This window comes from Zingiber officinale, chromosome 3A (assembly GCF_018446385.1).
Source record: "Zingiber officinale cultivar Zhangliang chromosome 3A, Zo_v1.1, whole genome shotgun sequence".
Classification (NCBI taxonomy): domain Eukaryota; kingdom Viridiplantae; phylum Streptophyta; class Magnoliopsida; order Zingiberales; family Zingiberaceae; genus Zingiber; species Zingiber officinale.
Window position 1 is genome coordinate 4,733,878 of NC_055990.1, and position 12,715 is coordinate 4,746,592.

General features: G+C 35.0%; 1 protein-coding gene across 1 annotated transcript; it reads right to left on the reverse strand.

The window, feature by feature from the left end:
* Window positions 1-5,231: 5,231 nt before the first annotated feature.
* Window positions 5,232-6,037, reverse strand: LOC122053529 (protein indeterminate-domain 16-like). Its single transcript, XM_042615578.1, has one exon. The coding sequence runs from the start codon at window positions 5,781-5,783 to the stop codon at window positions 5,403-5,405; it is 381 nt and encodes a 126-aa protein (XP_042471512.1). The 5' UTR covers window positions 5,784-6,037; the 3' UTR covers window positions 5,232-5,402.
* Between the last annotated feature and the right edge of the window lie 6,678 nt (window positions 6,038-12,715).

A 12,715-nucleotide genomic window follows, 5' to 3' on the forward strand; every position in this document is an offset into this window, starting at 1 on the left:
TTTTCGGCGATAGAGAAGGAAAAATAAAAGAAAATGAATTTTATAATTAAAACATTTCCTCACTTAAATAGGGTAGCCCAAAGAGACTTTATCCGCACCTGCCGATTGATTCCCTCAAACCCCTCCGTACGAGCACCGAAAAATTCTCAGAAAATTTCTAAAAATTCTGGAAAAATCCAATACGATTTTTCGTCCAATAATATTTATTATTTAATTTTACTATATCTTACATGAATATAACAAATGAAATATAACTCACCCTTAATTATTGTTCCCTTAATCAGACAAGGAATAAAATTAGAAAGTTAATTAAAAGAAGCAACTTTATTTAAAGAAAGCAATTTCAAATTTATACTTTAACTCTTAACCGTTTTCCCCCTTGTTCATATATCAAGATGGGTTAAACCATAAATATAGAGCAAATAACAAAATGAAATGGTATATAGTCAAGTGTAAAAATAAATCAAGAGATAAACTAATAATTGATTTACAATTATAAATAGAGTTCAAGTCAAACCATAGTCAAAAGTAATAAAGTCAAGAAACAATCAAGGATAAATCAACTATAAGTGAAAGTCAAATCAAATTTAAGTTAATCTATCATGTATAAATCAGTTATCTCTTAATGTATTTGTGAGATGTTGATTGTTTAGATTTATAGGTATATGTTGTCTAGGTAGGGCCTACGCTAAGTCCTTTTATGCATGAATTAAAAAAAAGATTTCTATCAAGAAAATTTTTTATAATTTTGAAATTATATTTTGAAAATAATAAATAAGAAAACATGGTTTGAAATGATCATAGTTTAATTGTTCTAAAAGAGAGCTCCCCTTAAGTTGGAGTTCTAACAATTTTCAATTTGGCAATTGGGTTAACATAAGAAGCATTTACCATATGTATATGTTGTTTGGGTACCCAATAGGAGTTATTTTCAACTTGGTTAACTAAGCATGATATTAGAACCCAAGCAATCTTGTTTCTAGCATTTGTTTTGACTAAGGTTATAAGGTAAGAAACATGATTTTGATTTGAGCTAAACCTGAGCCCAATCTTGTTATATGCATCCTGTTGGGCCCCAATGATCAGATTCAAATATTTGGACCTAGACGTGAACTTGCTCAAGGTAGATTTTAACTCATTAACTTAGTTTTTCAAATTAAAATTCTCTTCCTTAAGATTTGACACCTAGGTTGAGGTTTCAACTTGACTAACTTGAGTCAATGAGTTTAAGCTAGCCCTTTCCTTAAGGTTTTTGATCTCCTTAAGTAAAGTCTTAACTTTAGACTTGTATTTAGCTAGAGTCTTAGTCAAATAAGCAACCATAGCATATAACTTTTTAGTAATTGAATGTGTTACCTCGTCAACTGACTCGTCTGAGTCACTAATTTGACTTGAATCTAATGTTGAGTTGTATTCTGACTCACACTCTAAATTTGAATCTTCTTGGATCGCCATCAATGCTAACATGTTAACATAGTCAATCTGATTCATATTCAGATGATGACTCGTCCCAGGCTTCGTTAGGTTCTTTTTTTTATTTTCTAGTTCATTCTCTTTTTCTTCTAATGAGGGGCAGTTAATTCTTAAATGTTCTTTCTTTTTGCATGTGAAGCATCGAACATTTGCTAGATCTTTGTTCGAGATCACCTTCTTTATGAATCTTCGAGTGAATTTCTTCTGCAGAATCATTATTTACAAAGTGTGTGACTTTTGAAGAGAGCTCATCTTCATCAAATGTTTATTCAAGCTCAGATTCTGACTCGATCTCTTCTTTCAGTTTGGATTTACTAGAAATCAAAGCTATATCCTTCTTTTAATCAAGATTAGGTTATTCATGAAGCTTAAAATCACAAAAGAATTCATCTAAATTAATAATAGATAAGTTCTTAGATACTTTATATGCATCAACCATTGATGTCCACAAGGTGGTTCTTAGAAATATCTTATGTGCATACTTGATTAAGTCGCGATTATCTACCTGTTCGTCGACTATATGGATGTCATTTTGTATTTCTTTAACTGACTGCGTAGCAGACTTAACATTTCACCTTCTCTTATTTGGATAATTTGAAGTTGACTTAATAATAGGTCCTTTTTAGCCGTTCTTAGTCAGGTGAAACTTCATATAGTTCAATTAGTTTCTCCTAGAGTTGTTTAGCACTGTTGAACTGGCCGAATTTGGTCAGTTGTTCCTATGTTAGCCCTCACTACAATGTAGTTGTAGCTCTAGCATTGGATTGAACCATTTTCTTATGATAACTTTCCCAATTTTTAGAAGGAATTGCGATGGCATCTAAATTTTTAAGCATATCAAAACATATCTTGATGCTCAAATACTTTTCTATGTTGTTTAAGAAATAGTACTTCATTCTCCCCTTCTATTAAGTGAAATTATCGTCATTGAAAAGAGGAGGGTGGGTTGTACTGAATCCTTTCTGCAAAGACATATCTCAAAAGCAAAATTTATTCAAGTTGTATTAAGGTTTAGGACAGGATGGTTGTAATTAGAGTTTGGATTTGGGTTCAGGTTAGGTTCAAATTATTAATCAATTTGTTTGTTTGTTCCTTTTCTCAAAGCATAAAGTTTATCCTATGTTAGATTCATATTTTTCTTTGGGCTAATTGAGCAACAGTTTTCAAAATTGATTTTCAAGTCATGGCCAGACACAAGGGTCTTCTTGAGTAACGGAATAATGATCACTTCCTACGACAAAGACTTTTAAAGAAACTAGAGCTAAATTAATTTAAATACAATGCTTTGGTCTAACTTGTCTAGAGTGAGGTTAGTTAGTTTCTTATAGTTCCACTTGACTAGATGGACGAGGTAGGATACCCCTTATCCAACTTAGGCATGCACCTAACTAGGCTTTCCTAGTGTATTATCAGCTCAATCCATCCTAATACCAAATTGTAGGATCAAACTTGATGTTACAGGGAGGGGGGGATGAATAACATTACGAATTTTAAAAATGAGCAGATAATAAATAAAATAGTTGAATCAATTAGAGTTAGCATATTAGAAATAAAATTTACTTAAACTGATTCAATTAAGACAAAGATATTAAAATCATGCAATAGATTTAGCTAATAGTTTAAACATGCAAGTTGATTAATCAAACCAGAAGTATAAACACACAGTGATTTTAAAATATGATTCTTATTTCTAAATTCTCCTAGGTAGAGAAACCTTGTAGAAAAAAATCTAAAAAGTTTAAGCATAATAAAACAAATAAGACAACACTAAAACAAATAAAAATGTTACTCTAGGTATTGCTGAACAGAAATGAAGCGTGTGTTGCAGCACAGAAGGGGAAAGAACATTTAGAGCACGAGCACAAGAGATTAAAAGATGAGTGAATGAGTGTTTTTCAACCACTGCCTCGAAACTCCTTATATAGGACTTCTTAGATCACTTGGAGCCTTCCGATCGCTTGTATTCGTGCTGAAGTGGCTACAACTTCTATCTGTTTGATAAAGTTAATGAAGCTCTCCGGTCGACTGGATGCACTCCAATCGCCTACACAGGGGTTAAACTTCATATTGACCACCTTACTCAAATTGCTGATAACGCCATCTCCCGATCACTTGGAAGCTACTCTGATCGCCCCGACCCTATACAGTTATCTGGATTCTCTGAAATCTTTTCATCGAGAGTTATCACCAGCTAGTCGTCCCCGAACTCCATCTGATTGTCCGGAACCATCAAACATGCTTCTCTGTAATGATTACACTTAATGAGTAGGATACAGAATATAAAGTTACTCACACTTACGTTGGATCTAGATTTTTAGTCTCTAGCTGACTCATCTAGACTAAATTGTCAAGCCACAGCTCCCAGCTACTTCCACTTGTACTTGCTTGCCAAACCTTCAGCTCCCAACTGACTCCACCTGAACTTGAGTTACCTAGCACCCATGTAGGAATTTGTTTGCTAACCTTAATCACTTAGACTTGAGTCACCTAGCCTCCAGGTAGGAATTTATCTGTCAAGCTTTAATCACTTGGACTTGAGTCACCTATCTCCCAATTAGGAATTTGTTTGTTAAATTTTAATCATTTAGAGTTGATTCATCTAGTCTTCAGTTAGAAATTTATCTACTTGGTCTTCAACCAAGACTTAGCTCATGCTTGATTCCCAATCAGGACTTACAAATTCTTAGATCTACTAAGACTTAGTTACTGTCTGATTCACAATCAGAACTTTAACACCTATCAAGTATCATTCACCTTCAAACTTGATATAACTAGTTAGATCACAAAATAATCCAATTTTAATCTCAGACATGTATCGAAACTCTTTCTCAGATAAATTTTGTACACACAACACCAACAAGAACGATGTTGTCGGATTGATGCGAGTCAAACTTTTAATAAATTAAATTCTTGACTGCATTACACCGGCTAGAATCCCTGGGGAAGATGCCGTCGACCATCATCAATGGTCATAGGTTGAGCCATTGTGGTTGATAAAGAAGAGGCGACAATGGTGTGATTCAATCACGTGCGGAGCCGATGGGTGTTATGTTGCAACGGATTATTGGTGCAACTAATTGCCATCAACCTCTTTGTCCCACAGGGTCAATAGAGAAATTGCCCTTTTTCTCAATTGGTTTGCGCGAGAAGTGTAGCAACTTCAGACGATGGGTGAAAATGTGAGCTGGGCGGGTAGGTGGTGAGCTTGGTGATCTTGGGCAAGAAGAAGAGGCAAAAAAAAAAAAAAAAATCCTCTTCTAGGCTGTCAGACCTGGTCTTCTTGCGGGTCCAACAAGATGATGGCTCAACAAGATGATTGATAGTCTTCAAGTTCTCGACTAGATTGCTGTGGCATAAACCCCAAGTTCTGTGGGTGTCTACGATGATGCAAGAATGCCAAAGGTAGTGGGACAAAGTGGCAGGTAGAAAAATCATTCATGGAGGATGGATGAACAACATCAATAATTCATTCTGAACAAGATTAAGAAACTCATTTTGATACTGGATCAGGCAATTCAACTCTAAATACCTAATTCATCTTTAAAGATTATATTAAGTTTAACCAATATGATATATATATCTAAAGAAATAATATAAATCTTAAAACGCTTCTTCTTTTTTTTTTTTTATAAAAGATTCTAAATTTATCTTCAGTTTTCGAACCTTAGCGACTCTAACTTGGGGGTGTTTTATCAATTTAGATCGTGATTTTGCTCTTTAAGAACTAATTTGCACAAAAGATCCATGGATCTTAGAAATTGATGAACGCAATAATTCTGTTCCGACGCCATGATGTACACAGAAGAGATAGTTCTACAAACCTTTCGACAATCAAACATTTTTTTTTAAAAAAAAAAAATAGTTAATTGTTTATTTAGCAACAAATGGAAATCAATCTCGAATAGAATCTGGCGATCGACTGCTTTTATTTATGGGTGGAAGCGTTGATGGCAATTGTGGCAGGAGATCTCCAAGCAGCTGGAGTTCACTCTGCTGGCTATCTCCTTCATCCTCTCCACCTTCTCCATCTCTTCTCTGGCTCGCTCCCAGATCAGTCTGGCTCGCGCGAAGTCTTGCTCCGCCAACTCCAGTTCCCTTCTCGTCATCTCCCTCACTCTCTCAGCGTAAGCATTCTCCAGCGTGGCAACTCGAATCTGCTCCTCACTCTGTCGCTTCAGCTCACATCTCACAGATTCCTCGTTCGAAGACGGACGCAAGCTGCTGGTGCTGATCGACAGATCGAGGTTGAGAAGAGGACGGTCGGAGATCTCATTTCCCGTGAAGAACTTCTCTGCTCCGGCTTCTTCCATGGAGCAAATTAAAGAGACGCAACCGGAGATCGGTAGGAGTTGAGTAACACTCACTATGTACTGACTTCCTGTGGCTACTTTACCAGCATGCCCATGCTGTCATGGGTGCCTTTAGCACCTTAAACATTTTGGTGCGATCATATATATCAGCGTTCATCCAACTGATATCGCTGAAGTTCCTTGTAGGCAACAGGCGTGCTGCTCATACTTTGCTTTTGCCTCCAGGTTTTGGCACTTTATGGGTTGGCACTTGGCGAATGGCAAGGTGAGGGGGTGCAATAATTGCACGGGCACGTGTACCAGTTGGAAGACAGATCCTGTGTGTTTTCTGGCTGAAGCTTGTCGAGAAGAGAGGCAGCTAGCTAGCTGCTACCTCTCACCAATCACCATGAATGATGCATGTCACAGACCATGAATTGAAAGTTCAAATCATTAGTTGGTTCAGAGTGTGGAGAATGTTCAAGCTCTCTCCATTTCGCTTTCCTGCGGTTTCGTTGCGTGTGTAGTTTACCTGGGGATGGTGCTCCTTCTGCATAATTGGATTTGGTATATAGTAGGGGGATGTACCTCCCATCTGACGACGACCACATTTTGCATCTGAGCAGGATGTAAATTTAATGCATGAGTTTATGTCATTTTTCATAAATAGCTAGTTGAAGTCTCCTCGGGGTGGTGCGATAGTTAAGACATGGAGTGTTACCATATGAGGTTTTGGAGTCGAAATTCGGCGTGACCGAGCATAACCTCCCCCATGTCTTGGCCATTTGCACTAATGACTAGTAGTCATCCGTGATTTACCTCCTCCGTGTTGACCTAGGGACTAGTTGACAGAGACGCTGGGGGCGAATGAATCATCTTTTACCACATAAATAGCTAGTTGAAGTTTCAAGGAGACATTTAATTGCTCATTTTATGTTTCTTTAGTATAAATTGGACAAATATCTAAAGTCGCATCAACTATCTGAACCACAAGTGATCTCTTAACTTGTGCTTGTGTCCTAGCCACATTTTGTGCTCGTGCGCACTTAAAGTTTGGAGACGGATCTTCTTATCCGTAAAAGTTAAATTAATTCATGATTAAGTCTTTATATTGGTGGAGCATAATGGACCCCACCTATTAACAGATGGAGATCATTATCTTCCACAAATTCCTTTGTCCCAGTCTAAGAACGGATCAGGATAAGAGGACCAGAGGATCTGGCTCTTTAAAGTTTGGGGTTACTAAAAAGCATCTAAGATTTAAAAATATCTAAAAAATTTATAATTTTTTTCCTCCCATTTTATCCCGGTAAAATTTAAATTTTTATTTCTCTGTTTTTCCTCTCACGTATACATGTAATTTCTCTTTTTTTTCTCTCTCTTCTATGCAATCTCTTCTCTTTTCTCCCTTTTATCATTTTTTTTTCATGCCTACAATAATTATCAAGATTTTTAAAAATCAATATCATAACTTAATTACATAGAGTGCTGATTCATACCACGAGTCTGGCCTGATTTAGATCAGGCCTAATATGGATTTAATATTTTTAAAGATCATGATCATATTCTAGCTGAAAGTTAACATAATATTGTATTATATCTGAATATGGCGAAATAAGTAATGAAAAGTACCGTTGAACTTGCAACCTCAAAAATCTATAGAACTTGAAATAGATTCGATCGGACATGTCTAAATCCATTAGTAGATTTCAACCAATCCTGATCTTTGAAAAATTAGACCCATGTTGAGCCTTATTTGAATCAGATCAAGCCCAGAGGATCTGAATTAGCATTATCACGGGCATGGTCTGATTCAAATCCAAGCTTAACGTGGGCCTGATTTCTCAGAGACTAGAACCACATTGTAGTTAAAAGTTACCATAACATTGTATCACCTTCGGAGAGATCGAACTAAATAATGGAGGACACCGATAGACTCCTTACCGTCTTAAAAATCTCACATGATTTGAAATGAGTTCAATCGGATATGTCTAGGGTCATCAAATGAGTTGAGGTTTCTAAGACTGTAAAGAGTCCTACGATACCCTCCATTATTTATTTCGGCCTCTCCGAAGGTGGTACAATGTTATGCTAACTTTTAGTTAGAATGTAGTCATGGTCTATGAGAAATCAGACCCACGTTAGACCTGACCTGAATCAGACCAAATATATGGTAGTGCAAATTAATACCATCAATGGTGCTAATGTAATTAAGTTGTGATGATGACTTTTAAAAATTATCACTCTAATAGTTATCGCATGCATGTAAAAAAGAGAAAAGACATGATAGCAAAAAATATTAAATGCATAAGAGAGAGGAAAAAAAGAAGAGCTAAAGAGAAAAAGTTTGATTTAGTAGAGGGGTAAAATAGATAAAAGATACACCTTTTGAATATTTTCAAATCTTAGGATCACTTTTGGACAATCCCACACTTTATGTGTGCCTTTTAGACAATACTAAAGTAATTAATTAATAATTGCCAAGGTAATTCATAGGTTTTTCTCAGGTAAAGGACCGGATCATTTCCTTTTCTTGAAATGTTAACATGTCCAACATGTATTAATTAACAAATGAGGTAAGTCTAATAAGGAGTCAACAAAGGGAAAAAAACAAATGAATTGAGGTTAACTAGACATTTGATAGCGGAGAAGTTCAATACGTGTTGATAGTAGTCATAATAGGTTAGGAAAGCTCCCACGGGTTAGTACAGTTAGTACCTATATAAGTGTTTACTCCAATAAGTCGGGTTAATTCCCTACGAGTGCAAAATAATTCATTGGGTGTTTGACCTCCTAATGGAAAGGGTTGCTGTGCTAGGGTAAAATGCCCCTCATGATTTATCTATATATCGATCTTGCTGTGATATCAACTATATTGAGTCACTTGGGGTGAGCAATCATCTTTTGCTCCAATAATAAGTCGGGAAAAATTGAATGTTAAGCATATGATAGAAATCTAAATAGGTCAAGGTGAACTAAATGTTTGATAATTATAGATGTTAAGTATGTGAAGGAAATCTAGGCAAATCATAAAAGACTGATGCTTGACAGCTGGAAGTCTAAATAGGTTATGTAGAACTGAATGCTTATAAATGATGAAATCTAGATAAATCAAGATTAACTACATATTAGGTAAAATTAAAGTCTTAGAAGGGTAAAATCTAACCAAGTGGAAGTCTAAGTCGACCGACATCGACTATATGCTAAGCAAGTGATAAAGCCTAGAGGAGTGAACTCTCAGCATTAGATGTCCTAGTAGATTGAGATAGACTAGATACCACGTAAAGATAAAGATATAGTAAGTTGAGATTTGTACTAAGTAGATGAGGGAGTCTTGAATACCTAGAGTATCTTGGCACCACAAATTCAATCTTATAATGGTTTGAATCAGAGTGCTAATCCAACCGGTGAAATAGAGCAATCAACTGATGAACTTGAAACCACGAAATTACGGTTTGGTTAGATTTAGGATTTACTTCATTTGACTAATGGAGAGGTTGATTGACTAGTGAATTCAAGTTAAAATTCCAACAAACAAAATATTTTGGTTTGGGGACTAATTGATTGGGTAGTCGACTGGTAATGAAAATAGTTGATCGATACTTAAGGAAGTTAGAAAAGGGTTGCTTCTATCAACAATTGAAGTCCCAATTTTTATAGTGTTTAGTCGATTGATAATGCACAACAGTCAACTGCTTGATGGAATCTAACTTCAACAAGATTTTATAAAAGGGGGAAGGCTTGGAATTTTTGGCTAACATTTGTGGACTGTTCTTGGGAGAGTACCATTGCATTTTTGGGCCTCCTTGAGAAATCTAAAGCAAGAGAAAGAAAACAAAGCAAAGATCTCATTGTTTTAATTTCTATTTCTTGAATTGTTTTATTATTGCTCGTATTTTTTTTATTCCCTCTTGCATTTGAGCAACATGTGTTGTAAAGGGTTTGCAAGAGTGATCCAATTTGAGGCTCTTAGATGTGGAGTAGTGGTTGAAGGGAGGATGACCAAACCACATTATATCAGTTTGTGTTTTGTGTATTTGTGCTTTCGATTTTTGTTCTCTATATATTTTGTTGTGTACTTAAAAGCATGAACAAAGTTGAATGGATGAAAATGAGTGAGCATTTATTCACTCCCTCTAGCTACTATCAACGATCTAACAAATGGTATTAGAGTCGATTGACTCTTAATTAGAATAACCATCGAGAAGGCAAGGTGATAGAGGACCGGAATCAAGATGAATTTTAGATATGACCATAGTTTTGATATTCGAGCACCACCATTATTTGGAATAAAAAATTTCACGCATTGGAGGTTAAGGATGGATACTTCATCATGGGGGATATCAAATTTGGTTCATCTTGATTGATGATTTTGAAGTCCTGAAAGACAAGAAGGGGAACAAATGGACCAAGGAGAAAATAAAAGAGTCTCAATCAAACACAAAAGTAATTGAATTATTAATTAGGATTTTGCCTAATAATATTTTGTGTAGGAAAAGAGAGTACAAGAATGCTCATGAATTATGGATAATCAAGTTTCATAAGAGCCCCTCACCATCACAAAGGAAGTAAGAACCTAATGAAAATAACTCATTGGCCAAAGAGTGGTATAATTCAGAAGTTGAGAGGTACTCAATAATATATGAACTGGAAGTTCAAAAATCAATGACTTTTATTTTGAGAGTAACGAGGAAGAAAGACCATTGACATTGAAGTGATAAGAAACCTCAATCTCGGGAGTCAAGGATCATGTTTCAATTGATAAAAGTTAGCATAGTATGCTTTGAGTGTAGAGAAAGGGGGCACTACAAGAATTGGTATCTCACCTTAGTGAGGGAGAAGGTTAAAGTGACACCTAAGGCCAAGGAGAAGCTAAAAGGAATTGTGCCTATGATACACCAAGGAAATAAGCACATAATATGCTTCACTTAGAATGACAAGGGGCACTATGACAACCAATGCCCCACTGAAAGGCAATCCAAGGAGCAAAGGAAAGGAAGCTAAAATCAAGAGAGAGTTTTTAAGGTAAAATCAAAGGTACCATCTTCTTGCAATGTTGCATTTCATAATGATATATATTTGTATAATGATAAGAAGCATACCAAAATTAAGTATTATGATTTTAGTACTTGTTATCATGCAAATGAAAATTTTGATAAACCTAAGGATAATTCAAGATTTATGCATGGTAGGCATGAAACAATCTAGGATTAAGACTTTAAAGAAAGAGAAACAAGTTTGAGGTCAAGACTTTATCAATTAGAAAATATACCGTTAAGAAAAATGACAAAATGATATAATGAGTCTAAGAAGATAAACTTAGATCTAGATCTAAAGAGACATTCAAGGACAAGAGAGGTTTGAGAGACATCATAAATCTAAGGATAATGTGTCAACCTACCATAGAGTTTCCTTTGACTAAGGAACAAAGTCAAAGAAATCTTCTAGGCCTAGGAATGGGAGTGAGGTAACAAGGGAAGTCATTTCTAGAGTTGGCATTGATGAATTATCAAAGTTAAGGCTCCACAAAATCTAAGAGGGTAATTAAAAAGGTATTAAAGGAGGTTATCTTTAGTAAGTGTCTAGCAAACCCAAAGAATTTTAATAAATATTAACTTCTTGAAAGTGTGATTTCATCATACTAAATGTGTATAGGATGTGTCAACTATCAATTGGAAGAATAATTAACTTAATCATAATAATTTGACATTTTAGGATATTTTGAGTATTGTTGGGATACCTAAAAATGAATATTCTAATCCTACTTTAGAAGGTTCTAGAGTGTGCCGATATTTTTAGGAATCACAATTTGATAAAATTGACACATAAGGATGAGTAGGGAGCTTATTTTAGGAAGTTGATAGATTAGATATAAGTTTTATTCAAGGAACATTTGGAATATGTTCAAAATGCACGAAATAGATACCGAATAAACTAATGTAATGGTGCATTCCAATTTGGCTTTGGTATGAATGACAATTAGAACTAGGACTTTAGGTTATTGTTTATTTGAACCTTTTAGCAAATTTTGGATTTTGTATCTTACAAATTAAGAGAATTTTTAGAAAAATGTTTTTTACCAAGTAAATATGGATTAAACAAGCCTCTCTAAAAAATTCAAAAACTTTTAGGGGTTTGATGAATTTTAAGAAAAAGGCATGGCCAAAATTTTCAAAACTGAAGTCAAAAATTTAAGTCAATCAATTGATACTATATCAATCAACAAAGGGATCAATAGAAATCAATTATCTTTAGAGAGCAGTCAATCGATAATTGAATCAAAATAGTTGCACTTACATTCTTGATAGTTGCTTGATTCTTCCGATGCTCATTTCCCTAGTTTTGATTCATTCCTACCCATTAAGAACCTCAAATTGAGTTAAAGTGGTTGCCTTACATTCAAAACACTCCTCTAAGTCCTCCCAAGTTCATTTTTCCTAGATTTGATACATTCAACTCCATCACTAACTTTCTTCCATCAAAGATTTTTGGCAAAAAGTCCTTGATGGATATAGAGGACTTAGACGGAGTCTAAAATGTCACCCTTACATTCTTGAGATTCTCCTTAGTCTTTCTATCTCAATTTTCCTAAAATTGAGGCTTGCATGTCGTTTAAGTACTTTTACAAAAAAAAAGGTTGTGATGGACTTGAAGAGATTGAATCCAAAAGATCACCTTTACATTCTAGACATTCGACTTAGGGAGTGCTTTGTAGAGCTTCTACTAAGCGCTTCTTAGATTCTAGTTATATGAAAACACTTTTAAGTGTTTGTGAAGTTAACTTCTGCTTCAGCTTCTCTAACTTTAACTAAAAGCTGGAAGTAAAAAATTTGATGCTTTTTCTTATTTTTTTTCCTTTTTTGTTTATGGTCTAAAATTAAAAGTTAACATTTATATCCTTAATAAATTTATCATTTTACATAATTTTCATCATGTTTTTTACCTTAATAAAT